Source organism: Lepisma saccharinum, chromosome 1 (assembly GCF_977018435.1).
Source record: "Lepisma saccharinum chromosome 1, izLepSacc3.1, whole genome shotgun sequence".
NCBI classification, from domain to species: domain Eukaryota; kingdom Metazoa; phylum Arthropoda; class Insecta; order Zygentoma; family Lepismatidae; genus Lepisma; species Lepisma saccharinum.
In genome coordinates this window covers 70,824,501-70,846,753 of record NC_139229.1, presented here as the reverse complement: position 1 = coordinate 70,846,753, position 22,253 = coordinate 70,824,501, and the positions used below count along the sequence as shown (strand labels likewise).

Here is a 22,253-nt window from a genome sequence, read left to right as displayed (position 1 = left end):
GGATTCGAACCCGGGACCCTTGGCGTCGAAATGCGCAATGAAAATTATCTTCCATTTTGTGTGTTTTCCAGCATTAGACTGTATATGTGTATTTAGAAGACTGGTGTAAAAATGAGTACATCTACTACTACTAATTCAGAACCAGCATTAAAGGTTTCCAAACTGGGTGGAAAGGAACCTGTAAACAAGAGTGAATGGAAACTAGAAGTAAACAAGAGAAACAGAAATTCAGGACATGCCTACACCTCTAGCTCTGGTGATTTGATTGCTGCAAAAACATTTTCAGTAGTCAAAGGCTGTTGTTTGAAACAGTGCTGGAAAAGTGTGGCAGAAGAACAGCAGTGTACAGTGGGATCCATGAGTATTACCGTGCAAATTGTCCATGACTATTTTCATTAATGTTTCTCTTACATCCTATGTGTTTTCAAACGATGGATTTTTATGTATGCAGGTGCAGAAGTTGTCAACAGTTTGTTTTGAGTTTTCTTTTAATTCTTGAAGCTCTTATTGGGTCAAATAAAGTGCATGAACCTGGTGATGGACAATTTGTAGGGTAATACTCATGGATCCCACTGTACACTGTACATTGTATTGGACAGTTTATGGAACTTTGGACTCTCTTTGCGCTGGAGGGACTGAAATTTTGTCTCGTAACGGTTTATAACCAACCAACGGGGCCCAAACACCGGGATGAAAACTATTTTCAAAACTTAACCATGTTTCTGCAAGAGGTTGAGGACAAGTTCCCCGATGCAAGCATGCTGGTCGCGGGAGACTTTAATGCAAGAATCGGGATAGATGACGTAATCGGGGAGGATGATCACAGGGGAGGGGGGGAAAGGGGCGCATCAAACGACGACTGGATATTTTATACGCGACAAAGTAAAGACTCGCACGTGAATGCAGACGGGAGGAAATTATTGGATTTCGGGGAGGTTTTTAACTTTGTCATACTCAACGGACGATGCGGAGGGGACAGGGAGGGAAATTTCACGTACGTCACTGATAATGGGGCTAGCGTCGTAGACTATTTTATTATGTCGAGGGACTTAACACAAAACATAACAGAATTTCTGGTGGATGCAAGAACAGAGAGCAAACATCTTCCGTTAATAGCAACCCTGAACTATGGAGGGAGGGAAGGATATATGAACGAGAGGAGCAGGGGAGGGGCAACAGGCGGCGCTGCCCCCGAAGCAGTTCGGAGGTACCGATGGAAGGAGGAGGGTTCTCGGGAATTTTCAGATACATTAATCGACAAAATTTCAGAGCTAATGTCGAACCAAATGTTGAATTTACTAACCGAGGGGGATGTACTTCAAGCATTAAAATTATACTACCATTGCATTGAGAGGGCAGCCAGGCACATGATACAGGATGAGCGGGGGGGAGGGAAAACTGAAAAGGGAGGAAGGTATAATGATACATGCAAAATTCAGAAAAAAGCAATGACACAGGCTCTGAAAAAATTCAAATTACTCAGCAACGAGGCAAATAGAGTATCATATGTAGCACAGCGGAAACTATACGCTACGATACTGGAGAGGGAAAGGGGGAAATGGGAGGAGGGAAGGGTTAAGGCGATAGAGGAGGCCGTGCAACAGCGAGACGCAGCACAGCTATGGAGAATAATCTGGAACTTAAGAGGGAAGGAGTACACGGAGGCGGAGATTACTCCCGAAACGTGGGAACGACACTTTAAGGGAATAATGGGAACAAGGGAGGGAGAAATAAATACACCTGGCAACGATGGAAATTACTTGGGCACCTTCGTACCAGTTCTAGATGAGGAGGTAACGGACAATGAATACTCTCTAGCAATCAACACGTTAAAAAACGGGAAGGCGGCAGGCAGGGATGGCTTAACCGCTGAGATTATAAAGGGCACAAATAAAAATTCACTAATGGCGAAAATGGGCAGGGAAATTATGAATGGGCTCTACCGGAAGGGGCTGTTTCCGGAAAAATGGTCGGATACCATCATTTGCCCCATCTACAAGGGTAAAGGGGAAAAAAGTAATCCTAACAATTACAGGGGGTCTCATTACTGTCCGTACTGAGCAAAGTGTACTGCCAGATATTATATAGACGATTACAAAAATGGTGCGAAATTTTTGATGTTCTTTCTCCTCTGCAAGCTGGATTTCGGAAAAATTATCAGACAATAGACAATGTACTTTTATTGCAGACATTGATACAAGAAAAACTAGGGGTCAAAAGGGGGAAATTATATTGCTGCTACGTCGACTTCGAAAAGGCTTTTGACACGGTAAACAGGCAAATGTTGTGGGCAAAATTGTGGGACGTTGGGGTATCCGCCAGAATGATCAGAGCTCTCCAAGCGGCATATGAAAAAGTTAAGTTTTGCGTAAAGTGCGGGAATGAGGGCGTAACAGGGGCAAATGAATCAATACTGGGGGTGAAGCAGGGGTGCGTTCTCTCCCCTCTGCTGTTTATCCTCTTCATCAACGATATCGTGGAGGAAATAACGCAGAGGGACACGGATCCACCAACGATATCCGACGTAAAGGTACCACTTTTGTTATACGCAGACGACCTGGTACTGATTTCGAACACAACAGCAGGTCTACAGAACGGTCTAGACACGTTACACGGGTATTGCGGGAAATGGGCCATGCGAGTAAATATGAAGAAGACCAAAATAATGGTATTTAAGAACGGGTACGTATTTGGTAAGGATGAACAATGGAAATACGGAGAGACAAGTGTCGATAGGGTGAAACAGTACGATTATTTAGGCATGGTGATGACAATGACGGGTAGGTGGGCAAGGCACGTACACAGGAATAAATGTAAAGCAATTTTTGCGTTAGAGAAAACAAGGAAAATAAAATACAAAGTACCAAATATTCCAATCAAAATTCTGGAGGGGGTCTACGAGGCCACAGTTAAGGCAACACTATTTTATGGCATCGAACTATGGGTCTGGGAGGGAGGGGAAACCGTAAACGTCGTACAGTCTAGATTCCTAAAACAAGGGCTAGGAGTAGGGAGGGGTACGCCAACATGTGGGGCACTTAGGGAAATGGGAAAATTAAGAGAGGAAGTGGATGCCAAAATGAGGAGCATTAAATACTGGGCAAAACTGATCACCATGGAGGGGGGAAATTTGAAGAAACTCTGTGTACAATCACAGATAAGGGGGGGTAATGGGAGGCAATGGGTAGCAAAAATAAAGACGGAATTATACAGTATAGGGCTAGGATGGGTGTGGGAAGAGGGAATAGAGGGGAGAATTGATATGCAGATGCTAGGGGCCATACGTGCCAGGCTGGAAGATATTACCAAACAGAAAATTTTGGCAGAATGCGACGCAAAAATATCGTTAACATCGGCGAAAATAGTAGATACGGATCGAGAATGGGGAAGGAGGAACTACGTAGATTTGTGTGGGGCAAAAGAAAGGTCAGGATTGGCCTGGTTCAGACTGGGGGGATGGGCACAAGTTAGACTTAAACGGGAGGACGGGAGCGTAGAATGCCCGCTATGCGGCGAAGACGAGACGAAATTTCACATTCTCCTTCAGTGTAAAGAAACAGGGGAGGCAAGACAAAAATATATCAGGGAAATAAATGAAGATAACATTGAGAATATAATGACAAGCGTTATTAGGAGGGAGAGACCGAGAGGGGGGGAGGCGCAAATACGGAATCTGGGAACTTTCCTACACTACGCCTGGGTAAAGAGAGCAAAGAAGCTCAGTGGGGACAGCGAACATGTGTGAAAGGGGGGAGGGTACCAAATAAATAAAGTAATAAATATATTTGAGAAAATTTAGGAACCACTCAGGTAACAGTGCAAGTATAGGGAAAGATTTGAAGTGAAATAGTGTTTGTGAACTCCCAAGCAGTGTGAAGGTGGAAGCAGTCTAAAAGGAGGAAGGGTGTAAGGAAAGTGCACGAAAATTTTTAACTTGTATGGTATGTATAGCTGTAAGGCTCATACTGGAAATAAATTCTATTCTATTCTATTCTTATGGAACTTTAAAAAAAGAAGTTCAAGGTTCTTGTCTCTCCATGTGCATGAGAAACGAACTTCTGAAAACAGCTGCAATGAACCTTAAGATAAAAGAGAACATTTGGTGCTATAAAGTACGGGATGGTGTTTCTGAGAAACAGGTATGTCAGAAATTCATTTTAAGTTTATTTCAAGTCAGCAGGAAGAGAATTAGAATCATTCAAAACAAGATTATTCAAAACGATTTACAGTTACGTTTGACAAAAGCTTGCTGAAAGACTGGAGTGGCGCCTTGGAGCCTATGTATGGAATAAAAGAGCCCCCTCAAAGCTGTGATTCATGTGATACATAACATACTTTCCACAATTTACGTAATTCACAAAAAATGAAAATAACATGGTGTACAAATGGTGCAACAAATATAACATTTGTATTGAAATATTTACTCACGTTATTGTACCTGTACAATTACATAAAAATGCTTCCGTGATTTAGTATATAACTTTAGTCCTTAGAAAACATTCAACACTAGAAATACAAGTTTTGATTTCACATTCACTATTGAGTTTTTTTGGTAACTGCAATAACATATAGTGATTTATTTTACACGCTGTGCTTAGTGTGTCAATGGACAAAGAGTATTAGAAACTTGCATTTTCATTAATATTATTAGAATATATTTTGTGCAACACATAATATAACCGGCTTGATGTAGAACAGTACATAACACACATAAGTCTCTAAAAAGCTTGAATTAAACAAAATATTATTTTAGGAAGAAAGGAAGATAACATTCATAGTAATTTAAATATTTAGTCGTGTTCAATTGTTTTTTTTAACAACACGGTTGAATGAAGATTATAAACTGTCTGGTACAGTGAAATTCATGAGTATTACCGTGCAAATTGTCCATCATCATGTTTGTGCACTTTATTTGACCCAACAAGAGCTTCAAGAATAAAAAAAAACAACTGTTGGCAATTTCTGCACCAGCATACATAAAAATCCATCCCTTAAAAACACATAGGATGTAAGAGAGAAATTAATGAAAATAGTTATGGACAATTTGCACCGTAATACTCATGGATCCCATTGTACCCTTGCACTTGGTAGTGATGTTCAAATGTATTTAATCGATAAAAGATACATAAAAGTTTCAGGAAAACAGCAATTCATAAATAAAGGATTATCTGAAATGACCAGGATTCATATTAGATATTTAACGTCAATCAGAACGATAGTTGAACTAAGTATGCAACAATGAAAATAGCATAATAATAAATACATCAAATTCATTGTAATACTAGAAGTAAGAACTGTAATTTATGTTAACACTTATGAAGAATTGCTTCACATAGCATTGCATTGACGAATACGGAAGTACTCGAAGTTGAGCCACATTGAATGTTCAGAAAATAATTTTAATCTAGGTCATGTAAATTTATAGCCTACTTCTAATGTAAATATAGCATTAGGTGTTCTTTTCTTTCTTGCAATATGAGTTCCTATAAAAGCTTGCAAACAAGTGAAAGAAGAGTAGTAAGTTTGGAATATATAGATATCCAATAGTCCTCATCTCAGGTGAGCAGCTGATGAAAGTACCCAATGAAGTGTGGACTAATGAAATGCAGAATTGGAACTGAAAAGAGAGAGAGAGTATAAGTTACAAAAAGCAATCGACAATGTTTCATTGCATAAAATGCAAGATTTGATACAAATAGTAACTATCTCTTTTATTTATTAGTGGCTTTCATTCTACTATACAGGGAGGAAGGGAGAAGGAGTTGCATCAGGCACCCGATCCCACCCCCCTGGCTCTCCAATAACTTTTTCTTTCTGGCGACCTTAGTGCATAAAATACGTGTACAATAATCTTTAATCCGTGAACTAAACGCGATTATAACATGCATGATAAAAAATGCACTGTGTAAGTTGTAAGGAATGCATTGTTAGAATTAAGCTCTCAAACTGACAAGATAAACATTGATAGGTCACATGGTTGCGAATTTTTATTCTTACAGACGTAGACAGTCTGATTGAGATCATATATGTCGCATTAAACCAGCGTTTGATGTGTGTTTTGCCCAGCAAATTTGATCTCAATAGCTCCAGTCAGAGGAGCCGACTTGTTAAAATTATTGGGGGGGGGCTCTTATATCTGAAATAAATGAATGAATAACTCACTCCCTCCCTTTTTTAAAAATAAAAATTACGTCTTCGTATAGCAGTTTTTAAGCAGCTATTATATTCCTCATGCAAATGAAATGTAACGTGAAAAACGTTTAGAAAATGTTTCAAAGTCTCTTTATGTCTTTTGTGTGTGCTCATTTGTTTTTTAGATAACAATTAACATTTTTATTGAAAAGTATGTATTTCCATTAAGAGGCCAACCTAACAGTTTTATGTCAACCTCGGCAACCGATCGTGTTGGATGGTCAACTGAACTCGCTTTGTTCCGGAGGTGTCGGGTTCGAGACCCGGCGAGGGCATGGGTGTGTTTTAATGTCCGCAACAGACCTGTAAAGAAAGGACATGTGACGGGTGCAAATAACCTTTTAGTGTTGACGTACCCATAAATATAACTAATATGTACAATATTTAACAGTTTTATTTAATTAATTTACATAAATGCTAACACAAATCACAGGAAAATAGTATTACTTTTTTGTTCTTGCTACAATATTTTACTTTTTAAATTTAATTTTGCAATAATAAAAAACACATAGCATGTACACTAAGATATAAATGACATACACAACAAAGAGACATAAATATGATTTCAAAATAAAGCAAAAGTGACTGTACGCACCGGTTTTTTTTTTTTAACTCATTAACGAGCGGTCTCAGGTCCAAATTAGCAAGCACACTTCGATGTATGTGGAGTACCGCTAAGCTGCTTAGTCTCTTCTGCCTCATTGTAGATCTCAAATATGTCTTCAGTCGGCGAATAGAACTGAATGACCGTTCGGCTGTCGTCACTGGCACAGTGCGGAGGAGCATCATGAATTTGGCAACTTCAGGCAGAAACTCCTGGAGGGTGCTGTCTTCCAAAAGAAACTTCCTTATGTCACGCATGGTCACTTTCTTTTGTTTGGCGATATCACCAAGCATGGACAGGTGTAAGGAGAGCCTATCGGCATTCAAATCTTGGCTAAAGAATTATCGCTTTTGTTCAAAGTTTGTTGTGCAACTGTTCACAGCTGAGATGCATTCTTTCTCTACGGCTGTTACTTTTTGTGGTCCTGTAGATTCATGTATTTGTTTAACACATGATTTTACTGTGACAGACACGTCAGTGTATATTGATTTATACACAAGAAGTGTAGAACTTGTGAGGTTTGGCAGCATCAGGATTTTCAAGTCTCTTAGGGACGTGACGTTGCCGGGGCAATTCTGGCTCATCAACGAGGCTGGGTTTGCCCTCTGTGCATATCTGCCAGAACTGCTCAAAACCCATTCGCTTTTCTTGAAAGATGTCAGTCAAGTCCAATGCGTGGAGACTGAATCTTACAGTTTACCTCTTCTATTTGACCCATCACATGGCAGTAGAGGGAGAGGAAGAAAAATGTCTTGAAGTGAAGCATTGTCTCCAGGTATCCAGCACATTTTGATGCTGTGTCAGTAGAATCTTCTTCAGAAAAATTCTCAAAAAATTGACAAGGTTTTCATAGTTCTTTAATATCTGTTGGATACTGGAGGCTCTCAACGTCCACCGATGAGGGAAAATTGGTCGCAGTCAAATATGGCCAGTCCTCTCATTCACATCAAAAATATTCCTAAATATTTGCATTCTTTTAGGGGATTCCCTAACAGTCTTTAACAAGTCGTTGGCTAAATTCATTATGTCTCTGATACAGGGCAGGTGACGCAAGCTGTCCTCAACTGACAGCTTCAAACTATGAGCTGCACAGTGTACATAAATAGCCTGTAGCTGCAGATCTATTAACTAACTTTTCCAGCCCTTTAAATCTTCCCCTCATACAAGAGGCAGCATCGTAACACTGCCTCCTCAGATTCTGCATGGGCAAGTCCAGACGCTCCAGAATGTCTTTTACAATGTCAAAAAGGGTTTTGGCCTTAGTGTTCGGAATCTCGTAAAAGCTCATGAATTCCTCAAAAATATCAAAATTTTCATCCACAGTTCGAATGCAGAATGTCAATTGTTCATGGATGGATATGTCACAAGTTTCGTCAACCATAATAGCAAAAATTCCCGACTTTTAATATCTGCTACCACGGAGCTCAAAAAAGATCTCCCTAATATCAATGATCTCGTTCTGAATGTCATGTGAGAACATTTCAAATGTGTATTTAAAGTTAAGTTCATGTGGCACAATTCAGAGTAGACAAGAGAAGCAAAATAATACATTGGATCATCTTAAGCAAAATTATTTTGGGGGCCCTGCCCCCACATTGTTAACATTGGGTGGGCTCGAGCCCCCCCCCCCCCACCAAGCTCCATGGAGTCGGCGCCTATGGCTCCAGTACTTTCTGAGACATAAGGAAAACACGTGTTTATTATTGTCGGCTATTGCAATTATTATTTCGTCTTATTCGTCAGCTCATTTATTCTTCAAAATGTTATCTTTGTGTTGCTACCTTGTATCGCCAGTTCACGAGTTCTGCTCTACGTGTTCGGAGGGAGTCGCTATGTTCCTTGCAGCAGTCAGAATTAGTTAGTTTGTCATTCTGCCACAGATGTCTCTGATAGCAGCTTGCTATGCTCAACCTTTCCAATACTTCCTCCAGGTTTTATCGGAGCGGGAGATAAGGTCGTTTTTGGTTGCATAAATGTGAACTACAAGTTTAGCACTTGACATAATTATAATGTTAAAATGCGTTTTACTAATTTAGAAAAGACAAAACAAAAAGAGGGGTCTCCCCGATGGCGCAGTAGTTGCGTCGTCGCCTTGTAATCAAGGAGTCCTGAGTTCGATACCCGGTGGAGGCACAAGTGGTTCGGATCCCACTTTAAACTAAATCCAGTCCCGATTAGCCTTACTGTGTATAAAGCGGACTCAAAACACCAACTGAACTCAACTGAACTCAACAAAACAAAAATAAGTAAATGCAATTTCTATATTAGTTTCGAACCCGCCGCTAGGGGTTCCATTTACGCAACCTAATACAAGCGTGTTATCCTATTTTGTGCCGCAATGCAGTATTTTGGTGCAGTGACGTGAATCAAGGAGGCTGATCATTTGTAGAATCCTGTTGCAGTTGTGTGTTTTGTGTATTCTTTTGTACAAATTATTCGTATTTAATGGACGTAGAAGACATGATCATTTAAAAGGTAAGCTTTTAAATTATTTAACTTATATTTATTATGTAGTTACTTTGCAATGTTATGTTTCGTTTTGTTCATTGGGATACTTTTATGCGTAGCAGCAGGGAATATTATTGCATTACAAGTTTGATTTTCTAAATTTCTATTTACTTTATTACGAAATATATTCTTGATTTTGTTTGACGAAAGCGAGGATTAAGTCGATTAATATGATACCGTTCGGTAAATTTTTACGTTGTTTTAGAAACATAAAGAGCCGGTAAAAGGTTTCGTTTGTTCTTGCGTTGTGCTTACTAGTTAGTACTAGGATTTCAAACCAACTGATCTTGTTATAATTCGGTCGAATGTCGTTCCTTTCTTAAGGCATTGAGACCATATAAGTGTTCAGTTTAACGTTTAACAGTTCATGGTTACACCAAGTGTGGTGACATTCTTTATTGCATGCACATTTTCAACACAAAAACCTCGCAGGAAAATTCCCACGTAACCTTGACTTTTATGTTTTTGCTGCACGTGAACGTTTTCCTTCTACAGGTGTTGTAGTCTTTATCAAATGTGAAATCCGAACTTAACCTACATTTGTCCCATTCGTCTTCTCGTACTGAGCGTGTTATCTACTGACAGATTAACGTGAACATAGTATGGCTATAAAACAAGCTTACAAGGAAGTGAATGCAGTTGTTCGAAGCGAGTTGGAAATACGTTCTCTTCTTCTACTTCGGTTCTTCTACTTCCGTTTCTACTTGGTTAATCGCGAAGATGAGGTGTTTGATGAACAGATGCATATATGATAAGACAGAGATGTCTTGTTCAGGATTGCACTGGCTTCGTAGCAGGTTAAACTAATTACTACGCTTCGATTACTGTCACTTGAAGAATTATTTTCATATTTCTCATTTTATTTCTTACACTTTATCGTTATTGTTGATGCTCATATTCTGGTATATACAATGTGAAGCGTGGGAAATTCATATTTGGGAACACTGATAAATGTTCATATAAATGGCCATTACTGCTTTTACTCCTTTGGTTAGTGAAATGACGTGAAATTAAAATATTATTTTACTGTGTAATGAATTCAAATGAGCAAACTTTTTGGTGATTCCAAGCACGATTCCAACTTTATTATCACCATAAAAACTGAAGAGCTAGAGGAAAGTCAATTTTACTCCAAAATATGATGCATAAAATGTTTAATATACATGTGATTACAATTGTTTCGTGTCAGTTACTCGCGGAATTGATTGATTGACTGTCCCCTCCCCAACTTTGACATCGTCACTAGATGTCGACTCAGTCAAAATACAAGCGTTCAGATAACGTATTCCTGTGGTTTATAATCAAGGGTTTCTCAGTCTCAGGTCCTGCTTGAATTTTTATTGTTTAGTGTCGGCTCTTCTGCCACTTTTGGCTAATCTGGACGATGAGGCAGAGTGATGATGATATGATTAATTTGATGAGAGAAGTAAAAGTTACAAAAAGCAATCGACAATGTCTCATTGCATAAAATGCAAGATTATATACAAATAGTAACTATCTCTCTTATTTATTAGTGGCTTTCATTCTACTATATTTATTTATTTAAAGACATGAAACTACAGGCAAATGCTCATTTACAGTGTCTTGTATTATAACACTGTTTGGTACACAAAATATGCAATCGGAAGAATTCAAAAAGTACAATAATATGATAATATGTGTTACAGTAATATAAAAATTAATATAAGATTAGATATGAAAGAGAAGTATAAAGTATTAACCTGACAGTTTGGGTTAGCACTTACACATGATAACCAAGAAAATAACCAAGGAAAAATATATGTACTTCACCTTACATTTAAAAACGATGATATATAGATGTAATGACAGTAATTAGTTAATAACACTTAAGAAAAAGAAAAATAGGATGGACTCTACGCCTGTACATAAAGAGACTGAACTAATAAAAAAAGTTAAGTCTGGCTTTGGAAATAAGTTTCTGTTTCCCTTTTGAATTTTCGAAAAATTTGGAAGATGTCTATCTTATCATATGTCTTTGCAATTTCGTTATATAACCTACACATTCTCGGAGTGGGTGCCGCATTGGCTGACTTTGTTTGAGCTCTCGGTACTTGAAACAGCTCTTTCCGTGGTCTTACCTTATTATATGGTACATAAAAAGGGATTTCTGAGAGCAGCTGAGAGGAGTCTAATGAGTTGTTTAAAAGTTTATGTAAGAATAGTAACTGATGTATGTTTTTTCTATCGCCTAGGGATTGTACATTGAGGTATTTTTTTAGGGTATGATAAGGAGTATATTTGGGGTAAACGCTGTCTCTTTTCAGTCCTAGGAATCGAAGGAACTTGCTTTGTATGTACATTCTCTATTCTGCTGGTTTCATTTAGGTTTTGTGGGGACCAGACGATAGACGCGTATTCCAATTTCGACCTTACGTAGGTATTGTATAGCGTTTGGAATGTTTCTAAGTTCTTAAAGTCGTTTCCCATTCTCATTATAAACCCTAGGTTTCGGTACCCTTCTGCTACAATGCGGTCGATGTCTTTTCGGAAACTGTTATTTTCTTCAAACTGAACACCAAGATCTTTATAACTTGACACTCTGTCTAACGTGTGGCCACTGATTGTATAAGTGTGCGTGTAGGGTTGTTTCTTTCGAGTGAAAGTCATAATTTTGCATTTGTTAAAATTGAGTTTTAGTTTGTTTTTAGCGCACCATTCTACAAGATTTTCAATGTCGTTTTGCAGTTCAAAGGTATCATTATCGTTCGTTATAGACTTAAATATTTTCAGGTCATCCGCGTACAAGAGTTTCTTGGAATGTAGCAGGCATTCTGGGAGATCGTTAACAATCACAAGAAATAGCAGTGGTCCAAGGTTCGATCCTTGCGGGACACCCGAGGAGGTTTGAAATACAGTAGACATGCTATTATCATATCTAACATATTGTTTTCGGTCTTTCAGGTAGGAGGAGATAAGATTTAAAACACGGGCTGAGAAGTTAAGATGGTGAAGCTTTTGGAGAAGTGTATCATGGTCAACAAAATCGAACGCCTTTGAAAAATCAGTATAAATTACATCAACTTGGCCTTTCCCGTCCAGCATCAAGGTTATAAAGTCGTAGATTTCCAATAAATTTGTTACAATGGACCGTTTAGGTGTGAATCCATGCTGGTGAGGGGGCAGTATCGGATGAAGGTGTCTGGAAATGTATTTACATAAGATTTGTTCGAAGAGTTTTGCAGGAGTTGAAATAAGAGCGACTGGTCTATATATAGGGAGAAAGAGGGAAGGAGTTGTTACATCAGGGATCCGATCCCATTCCCCTGACTCTCCAATAACTTTTTCTTTCTGGCGACCTTAGTGCATAAAATACGTGCGTGTACAATAATATTTAATCCGTGAACTAAACGACAGAGTGATGATATGATGAATTTGATGAAGGAACTCTCACAAAGAGAACCCATGCCCACACAGGGATTTGAATCCGGAAACGTTGGTGGCAGTGTTACAAACTGACATATCAATATTTTTGTGCTACCACGCAAATTGAATGAACTTGAATTGCCACTCCGCGTGAAATGAAATGGCGAAATTGCAATGAATTATCCGTAAGACATTCTATGCATGGCGTCAAAATGATTGCAACCGAGAATACTTACCAACTGCAATCCTGTTAAGTACTTCTTCCACCAAAGATGCTTACGTACTTCCGGTCCAAAGGATGCTAGGAGATAGTATAAGTACATAATAGCGTGAACCGCACAGTTTAATGTCATAGTTAATGCTCCATGCCCACCTGAAATAAAAATTGGACGAGACCATGTCACTTATATACATAGAAATCATCTTCAATTCAAATTTTGTATTTATTTCATAAAATATTTTTATATTTATTTACACTCCATGCAAATTTTATACTAAGTTTCTAACATGATTAACTTTAAAGGCATGATTATTGAAATTTAACTGCTTCTCAGAGTACAGTTTGGCACTACATTGATTCGCCGAGGAAAAAATAAATGGACTTGTGCTTTTTTGGATTTCAAGAAAGCATTTGACGAGTTCAACCTGGCCGTCAATCAGTCTGCTTATGTGAATATCTCAGAGGCAAGAGTTCAATTATAAGCGTTTATTTTGTGTTCACACGTACCAGGCATAATCTTGACAGATATCCAACCCAAGTTGACCACATAGAGGTGGTGGTACACATGCAGAAAGGATGCTTGGTTTGATTTCTTCCTTAGAACGAAGAATATCTGAAAAATATATTGTGTTACAACTTATACAAAATGAATGCACAAGTTATAGCATAGGGGCTGTCAATATTCATGACCATGTACTAAGTTTTTAAAGTGAAGAGAGGGAGAGAGAGAGAGAGAGAGAGAGAGAGTAATTTTAATGTCCTGAATGTAACTGTATTGCAATCTAATCATAGTGTAATTTTTTTGAAAACTTTTACTGAGCAGTGATTGATTTCATCCCAGTGCAAGTTCTTGTACAGAATCAATTTAATAGTCTATGATTGTCACTGAAATGGTAGGCCTGCCGAATGACGTAGTGTCAAATGAACCAAATTTTAAAAAAATTGGTTGCATGATCATTTTAGAAAAAAATCATTTTTAGTACATACGTTTGTACATGTTTCTAGATATCAAAACCAATGTTCAAAAAAAATTGTCGACTTTAGTTCTCCTGGGGCAGCCATTTTTACAACATGGCGCATGGCTTTTTTTGCTCATGTAGAACTTTTCAGAAACCTTAATATCTCGAAAACTATTACAGCTAGAGACCTGAAACAAAATTCATTTTGTAGCTAATGAAGTATACTTTTTATGATATTCAAGTATGTTTTGCTTAAAATTGCATCGTAAGTACGAAAATTATGGTGGAAATTGGGGTAACGAAAATTGGATTTTTAAGCCCGATTTTTTCAATGAAGGGGTTTATTCTAAGGGTTGATTTTTTTCATGTGTAAATCTGCCTGCAGGGTGTCTGTAAATAAAATATCAGTGCTTAGAAACGCAACCCTTTTTTACAGCATGGGCTCAAACATGGCCGTTCATTGAATTTTGACAGTTTTCGGGATTAAATATCTCAGATGAGTCCTCTTCAAAAATTCTGAAATTTGGCACATAGGAAGCCCTGCATGAACCTAAGTCACAGTAAAAATCTCAACTTTTAGATTCATCTCGTTTTGGTCAATATGAAGTAACGTATGTCACCTAATTTCTGACGTTGCAAAGTAAGGTTAAACTACATCCCATACTTAGAATAACGAAGTATTTTCTTTCTCTTTTTTAAATTTGGGTTAAATATAGCCTCAGAAAATATAGTAACATAAAGTTTTAATACTTGACTTACCAGAGATTGAAATTACAAGGTATGACAATTGAAATTCTGCGAAATTTCATTGCAAAAGGTTTGATTTATTAGGTACCCATGACCAGTTGGTGTTGCCAGCTCCAGTTGCCTATTCATTCTCTTCGTTAAATCAGGCAGAATTCTAAGTTCTTTCACTGAGTTTCTAAGTAAATTAACAGAAACCTTCAGTTCATCACATATTTTTTCTTGACCAAGTGGTAGCAATCAAACTGATGATTCTGACCTTTTCAACATTAGTTTCCGCTAATTTATATTTTTCTTCTTATAATTTTAATTATATGATTGTACTGGCCACACAAAGGATTGTCACACTTGCCTTGCTTTTCTTCAGTTCTAATGCTTTGTGAAAACCTACTTTCTAGTTTCCTAAGCACTCTTTGTATGATGTGAATAGTTTCTCGAGCAAGAACACTTTATTGTTTCTTTTTACATCGAAAACAGAACAGACTTCATTCATTTCCTTTAGTTTTTCTTGTGTTAGCACAAATACATCATTTCCATTCTGGCATTTAAGTGAATCATTTTCTCCAGAAATGAAAATTTTACTCCAACATGTCATGCATTTTGATTGTCCTGGTATAAGGCTTCTTTACTTTTTACTTTTTTACCTTACCATATGTTGCAAATTGATTTTTAAGATTCCCTTACTTAACTTTTTCTTTAAGTGGTACTTCTGAAGATCACAACATACTTTACCATATAAAAAACTATTTCCAATGGTATTTGCATATTGTTTCTAAGCCATCCACCTGTAGTCTTGACCTAAGAAGTGTTTTATCATTTTCACTGAGTTCGTTAAGATTAGTTAGGTCTTTGGGAACCTTACCAAAAGTGTATTTATGACAGTCCTCTCCAGTTAAAAAAAATTACTGAACACTTTATTTCCTGTCACAGATAACGAACATTCACAAGTCATTACTCTCAGCACATTAGGCAAAGGAAGAATGACAGCAGAGATTGTTCATGCACAGATCAATTCCAGGTTTGCCTCATATCCTATCAAAACATGTCTCTGAATCTTCTGCTGTGCATGACTCACATCTGTATTGTATTGTATTTTCTTGAATATATATATATATATATATATATATATATATATATATATGGAAAATAAAGGAAACAAAAAGTAATATATTCTACCAGCTTTGACCCTCCAAAACAAATAGCCTACTTTCAGTGGAGTGCCCAATGAGGAGTTGGTGGATGTCTTAACCCAATACCTTTGGCCTAGTATTCCATAAAATATTACGTCAAAGGCAGGATAATGTACCAAAAACAGGGTTGTATACTAAAAAAGTATATGTAACTCACCTCCCCTCCCTTTCGAAATTCCTGGGCATGTCACTGCCTATCTTAAGCTGCATGTACTGCTACATTTAAAAAACGTGAGGGAAGCTCAGTTTTGGAGCTGACAACACCAACTGGTCATGGGTACCTAATAAAACAAACCTTTTGCAATGAAATTTCGCAGATTTCCAAATCCCATACCTTGTAATTTCAATTTCTGGTAAGTCAAGTATTAAAACCTTATGTTACTACGAGCATTCCCTGACATTCGCTACGAGACTTCGAGGCAAGCGGCCCGGCGTCAGTGCTTGTCTTTCGCGGTGAACGGGTCCGCGACAGTCGTACGTTACAGTCTGTTTTGTTTTTTTTCGCTCTCCCTGCCTTCACTCTCTTTTCTTTTCTGTTGACGTTGCAGACTGACGCCAGTATAATCCTCCCTCGGAAGTTGTGTTGTGTCGTGTCCGTGTGTTGAAGATTGTGGCTTAATATGGCACCACGAAAGTTTACATTACAACAAAGGATTTATCTTGTCGATTGTTACTTCGGAAAGAGGAATTGTAGAGAAGTGCGACGACGATTTGCAACGAAATTTCCTGGTGTTCCCGTTCCACATAGGATCACTATATTAAACCTCGTAAAAAAGTTTAGAGTAACAGGGTCAGTTCTGAATAAAAATGGAAAGAAAAATGGGGAAATCTGAAAAAAATAAGTATACAAAGACAATCCGCACACCATCCGTGAGTTAAAAGAGAGTATTGTACGAGAATTACAGTAGACAAACTTGCACGTGTAAATGACAATTTCCTTCGGAGATGCCAGGAATGTGTTGAAGCAGAGGGACATCATTTTCAACACCTTCTGTAGTCAAGGTTAGTACACAATATGAAAACTAATTTTAATAGCCGACTCTAGCGACTGTCGCAGACCCCTTTCCCCGGGAAAGACAAGCACTGATGCCGGACCGCTTGCCGCCGGGTCTCGTAGCGAATGTCAGGGAATGCTTTGTATATTTTCTGAAGCTTTATTTAACCCAAATTTAAAGAAGAGAAAGGAAATACTTCGTTATCTAAGTATGGGATGTAGTTTAACCTTACTTTGCAACGTCAGAAATTAGGTGACATACGTTACCTCATATTGACCAAAACGATTTGAATCTAAAAGTTCAGATTTTTACTGTGACTTAGGTTCATGCAGGGCTTGCTTTGTGCCAAATTTCAGAATTTTTGAAGAGGACTCATCTGAGATATTTAATCCCGAAAACTGTCAAAATTCAATGAACGGCCATGTTTGAGCCCATGCTATAAAAAAGGGTTGCATTTCTAAGCACTGATATTTTATTTACAGACACCCTGCAGGAAGCAGATTTACACATGAAAAAAAATGGAAAAATGTCTGCCCCAGGACAACTAAAGACAATATTTTTTTTTAACATTGGTTTTTGATATCTAGAAACATGTACAAACGTATGTACTACTAAAAGTGATTTTTTTTTCTAAAATGGTCATGCAACCATCATTGGATGGTTTGGCATGGAATGACCGAGTGGTAACGTCGTCGCCTTGTAACCAAGGGGTCCCGGGTTCGATACCCGGTGGAGGCACATAGGGGTTCGGACCTCACTTTAAATTGGAGGTCCAATCCCGATTAGCATATATGTTTATAAAGTGAACTTAACCAATCAATCATTGACCTGGAAACTCTGAAAACTTGGGAAAAATCAGAAAAATCAACTTCCGAGGTAAAAGGCTATAAAAAAATCAGGGAATTCTGTAAAAAGGTTTAAAAACCTGGGAAAGCCACGGAAATTTCATTAAGTTTGACTCGCAAGAATTGGAAACCGCAAAAATATTTGAATATTTTCTCCCAACACGTTTCTGGTTTGAGAATAATTCCTGTAAAAATATTGATTGATTTGCTTATTTTATTCGCTTTTCTGTCACTTTTGAACTATTGCGACTATGTGGGCGAATGGTGATAAGATGAAATTGGCAGTCAGTAACACACATGGACAGGACACAACACAAGCTGCACAGAGAATTATACAGGCTGTGGGTCCAGATGGGGGGTCAAAGGTTGGTATGGTCTCGGGGAGTGTTCGGATGCTGATATGAGCACTCTATAAATACTGAGGAACGCCATTGGGTATAATAACTACCAATACTACCAACAAATCCTACCTCCACGTCCTCGAAGGCAGTTAGCCGCGTGACCCATGGGCAATGCAGCAAAAAAGTTCATACGGCCCTCTTCGACGGGCCGATGCTGTAGCAGACGGAGGAGGGTGAAGGCGAGGATCCAGCGCCTAAACTGGGTGTTATCAGCTAAGGGAGTAAACCCTAACAGAAAATCCTGGTCCTCCAAAGAAATGGGGGTTGAGCACTAGGCCAGCACTTTGGTCTCATAAAAATAACCTTCCGCTAAAAGAGCTCATTTACAGAAAGCCGGATGGATTAATGGAAAACGACCTAGGCATATGAAAAGGAATAAGAAAGATATAATATGTGTAGGAACATGGAATATCATGACTATGCTAAAACCGGGAAAAATGCAAGAAATAGCTGATCAAGTCTTAGCAACAAAGTTGCAGATAGTCGCATTACAGGAAGTAAGATGGAAAGGACAAGGAGAAATCAAGAAAGACAAATACTCTGTGTATTACAGTTGTAAAGAAACTACGGGTCAGCACGGAACTGGATTCCTAGTAAAGAGAGAAACATGTACTAGGGTTTGAACCGTGTAGTGAAAGAATATCTAAACTTAGAGTGAAGGTAAGGTTCTGTAATGTGACATTTATAAACGTGTATGCTCCAACAGAAGAGAAAGATGATGACATTAAAGATAAGTTTTATGAAGAACTACAAGTAGTGCAAGAAAACCCCGAGACATGACCTGATAGTCCTGTTGGGAGATTTAAATGCAAAAATAGGAAAAGAGGATGCATATAAAGAAGTAACAGGTAAACTAAACATACATTGCATGAGATAACCAATAATAATGGAGAATTAGTATGCAACTATGCTATTGCAAATAATATGACTGTAATGAGTACACAGTATGAACATAAAAAGATACATAAAGGTACCTGGGTGTCCCCAGATGGGAAAACTACCTACCAAATTGACCATGTTTTAGTAAACGAACATAAAAAGGAAATGGTGCAGGATGTAAAAACAATGAGGGGTCTGAATTGTGATTCGGATCATTTTTTGGTCAAGGCAGTAATCAAACAGAAATTAATACCTGTACGAAAAAGTATTCCAAGACAACAGATAAAATGGAATAAAAGCAATATGCATAGTAAAGCAATTCTGAAACAATATAGAAAAAAAATGAGCCAAAATTTGGAAAACTTTATTGATACCCAAGATATAAATGAAGATTGGAAACAACTCAAAGAAGTAATTCTGAAAACAGCAACTGAAGTAATACAAAAGCAAGATGGAAAACCAAGGAATGAATGGTGGGATGATGAATGTAAAATGGTAATAAATCAGAAAAATGCTGCACGACAAAGATTTTTACAGAGACACACAAGGGCAAATTGTGAAGAATACGAGAAAAAAAGGAGAATTGCCAACAATGTATGCAGAAAGAAGAAAAAAGAATGGATAAATGATAGAATCAAAAAGATTGAGGAATACCATAGAAGAAAGGATTCAAGAAATTTTTTTAAGGCTGTGACATCTCATGTAGGGAACTACACTCATGCAACTTCATTATGTAAAGATGCATCTGGAGAAATAATATCTGAGAAAGAAAAAGTATTACTCCGTTGGAAAGAGTACTTTCAAGAATTATTAAATTGGGAACACTTACCGTCTGAAGATGAAATATCCGAAAAATTGGAAAATGATACTGAAACTCCAATACCAACATATGAGGAGGTAAATAAAATCATAAAATCCTTAAAAATGAATAAGGCACCTGGTTCAGATAATATCACAGCGGAACTGATAAGACATGGAGGTTATATGATAAGGAATAAAATTTATAATTTGATACTCAACATATGGAATAAAGAGGAAATGCCACGAGAGTGGTTACATGGTATCATTTGCCCAATTTTTAAAAAAGGAGACAGGCTGCAGTGTAATAACTACAGACCAATTACGCTTTTGAATGTCGCATACAAAATCTTTGCAATTCTTCTACAAAATAGAATCTCCGAAATTACAGAAAACAAATTGGGCGAATATCAAATGGGATTTAGACCAAATAGATCTACAGTTGACAATATATTCATACTGCGACAAATTTATGAAAAATGTTATGAATATAATATTGAACTGCATAACATATTTATAGATTTTATGCAAGCATTTGACTCAGTAAATAGAAATATAATTCTATAATTCTAAAGAAAATTAATGTTCCAAACAAACTAATAAGATTAATAAAGATGACATTACAAAACACTACAGCAGTAGTAAAAGGAAACAATGATTTTAGTCAGAAACATATTTATAGATTTTATGCAAGCATTTGACTCAGTAAATAGAAATATAATTCTTACATGTCTAAAGAAAATTAATGTTCCAAACAAACTAATAAGATTAATAAAGATGACATTACAAAACACTACAGCAGTAGTAAAAGGAAACAATGATTTTAGTCAGAAATTTGCAATAAATAGAGGAGTAAAACAAGGAGACCCATTATCAGCAATTTTATTTAGCATAGTCATGGATGAAATAATTCAGAAGTTGGAAATCAGAGGAAACATTTCCACAAGAATAAGACAGGTCTGTGCATATGCAGACGACATAGTAATTATTACAAGAACTAAGCAAGCAATGGTGGACTCACTAGTGAAACTAAAGCAACAGGCAATGAAATATGGATTAATAGTGAACGAAAAAAAGACAAAATATATGAGGTGTACAAGAAGAAAAATCTAACAACAAAAAGAGGATATAGATACAATGCACATAGAGCAGGTACAGTCATTTAAATATCTCGGGTCAATAGTAAATGGAAACAATGAAATTGAAGAAGAAATTAAAGAAAGGATTGCAGCTGGAAACAGAGCATTTTATGCGAATAAGAGGATATTTAAATCCAAACTAGTTACCAGAAAAATAAAATTAAAGCTGCATAAATCCATAATAAGACCTGTGGTTACATATGGCTGTGATACCTGGGTGCTGAAAGAAGATATAATTCGAAAACTAATGATATTTGAAAGAAAGACATTAAGGAAAATATATGGCCCAACGAGACAATCTAATAATATATGGCGAATAAAAACAAACGAAGAGCTCGAAATATTAATAAAGAGTAAGAATATAAGAAGATTTATCAAAACACAAAGATTGAGCTGGTTGGGTCATATTGAAAGAACGCCCGAAGAAAGAATTGTGAAACAAATTTACAATTGGAGACCTATTGCTACAAGATCACAAGGAAGGCCCAAAACCAGATGGATAGACGATGTCAGAAATGACATAAGAAAACTGAAGATACAGAACTGGAAGAAATGTGCGTTGAGTAGAGAAAAGTGGATGGATGTACGTAATTGAGCAGGCCAAAGCCCATAAAGAGCTGTAGCGCCTTATAAGAAGAAGAGTGGGTCCAGATGCCAGAGCCTCGTTATGCTGTAATAATGCAGCCCAGAGTGTACTATTTGGAAGTTAGGTGATACTTGAGAACCTTCTGAAAAGGCGACTCCTTACACTCTGTTTAAAAATGTTATTTCATTTCTGGTTCAACCATGTTGAATATACTTGATTCGTGCTCTTGAATAGTCCCTTCACATTATTTCTGTCTTGGTTTCTCAATTATAACTATCGCACTACGAAATGAGGAAAGAACATTTCCAGTTTTCAGCCACGTTTCACCACTATGCACACTGCTATCAATATTGGCAACAATGCACATGACAACAATGAATTTTGTCCATGTATAATTATAAATAAATAAAACAGTTTAGCTTACATGACAAAATTCCGTTGGTAAAGCTGAAATGTTATGAATTTGTGATTATTTTGTAAACTATGGTAATTTTTAGTTAGTGAAAAACTAAATATGCTGACCAAGGCAGTAATTTATTTTATTATAAAACATAAATTAAACGTAACGTTTCAACCTTCTAGCAAGGTCTTCTTCAGACTCTGCACCAAGTACAAATGAGGTTGAAACGTTACGTTTAGTTTATGTTTTATAATAAAATAAATTACTGCCTTGGTCAGCATATTTAGTTTTTCATATCATGGAAACAAGGCTTAATGGTGTTTTAGTTAGTGAACTAACAAACAATCCGTAGGATTTGGAAGAATTACTCTACTAATTATATAATTTTATGTATGTGTATAAATGATCG

General features: G+C 37.2%; 2 protein-coding genes across 2 annotated transcripts in view; one reads left to right on the top strand and one right to left on the bottom strand.

The window, feature by feature from the left end:
• Window positions 1-716: 716 nt before the first annotated feature.
• Window positions 717-2,060, top strand: LOC145983823 (uncharacterized). The gene has a single exon (XM_083116871.1). The coding sequence runs from the start codon at window positions 717-719 to the stop codon at window positions 2,058-2,060; it is 1,344 nt and encodes a 447-aa protein (XP_082972997.1).
• A 3,306-nt stretch (window positions 2,061-5,366) lies between these two features.
• Window positions 5,367-22,253, bottom strand: part of LOC145978850 (very long chain fatty acid elongase AAEL008004-like) — a 36,325-nt gene continuing 19,438 nt past the window's right edge. The window contains exons 6-8 of the mRNA XM_083111774.1: window positions 13,416-13,521; window positions 12,925-13,061; window positions 5,367-5,617 (exon numbers count right to left, since the gene is read on the bottom strand). Coding sequence (XP_082967900.1) covers window positions 5,450-5,617; window positions 12,925-13,061; window positions 13,416-13,521 — 411 coding nt within the window. The 3' untranslated portion in view covers window positions 5,367-5,449. The remainder of the gene's footprint in view (window positions 5,618-12,924; window positions 13,062-13,415; window positions 13,522-22,253) is intronic.

Coding starts and splice junctions, on each gene's coding strand:
- LOC145983823 (XM_083116871.1), top strand. CDS start 717: ATGTTTCTGCAAGAGGTTGAGGACAAGTTCCCCGATGCAAGCATGCTG.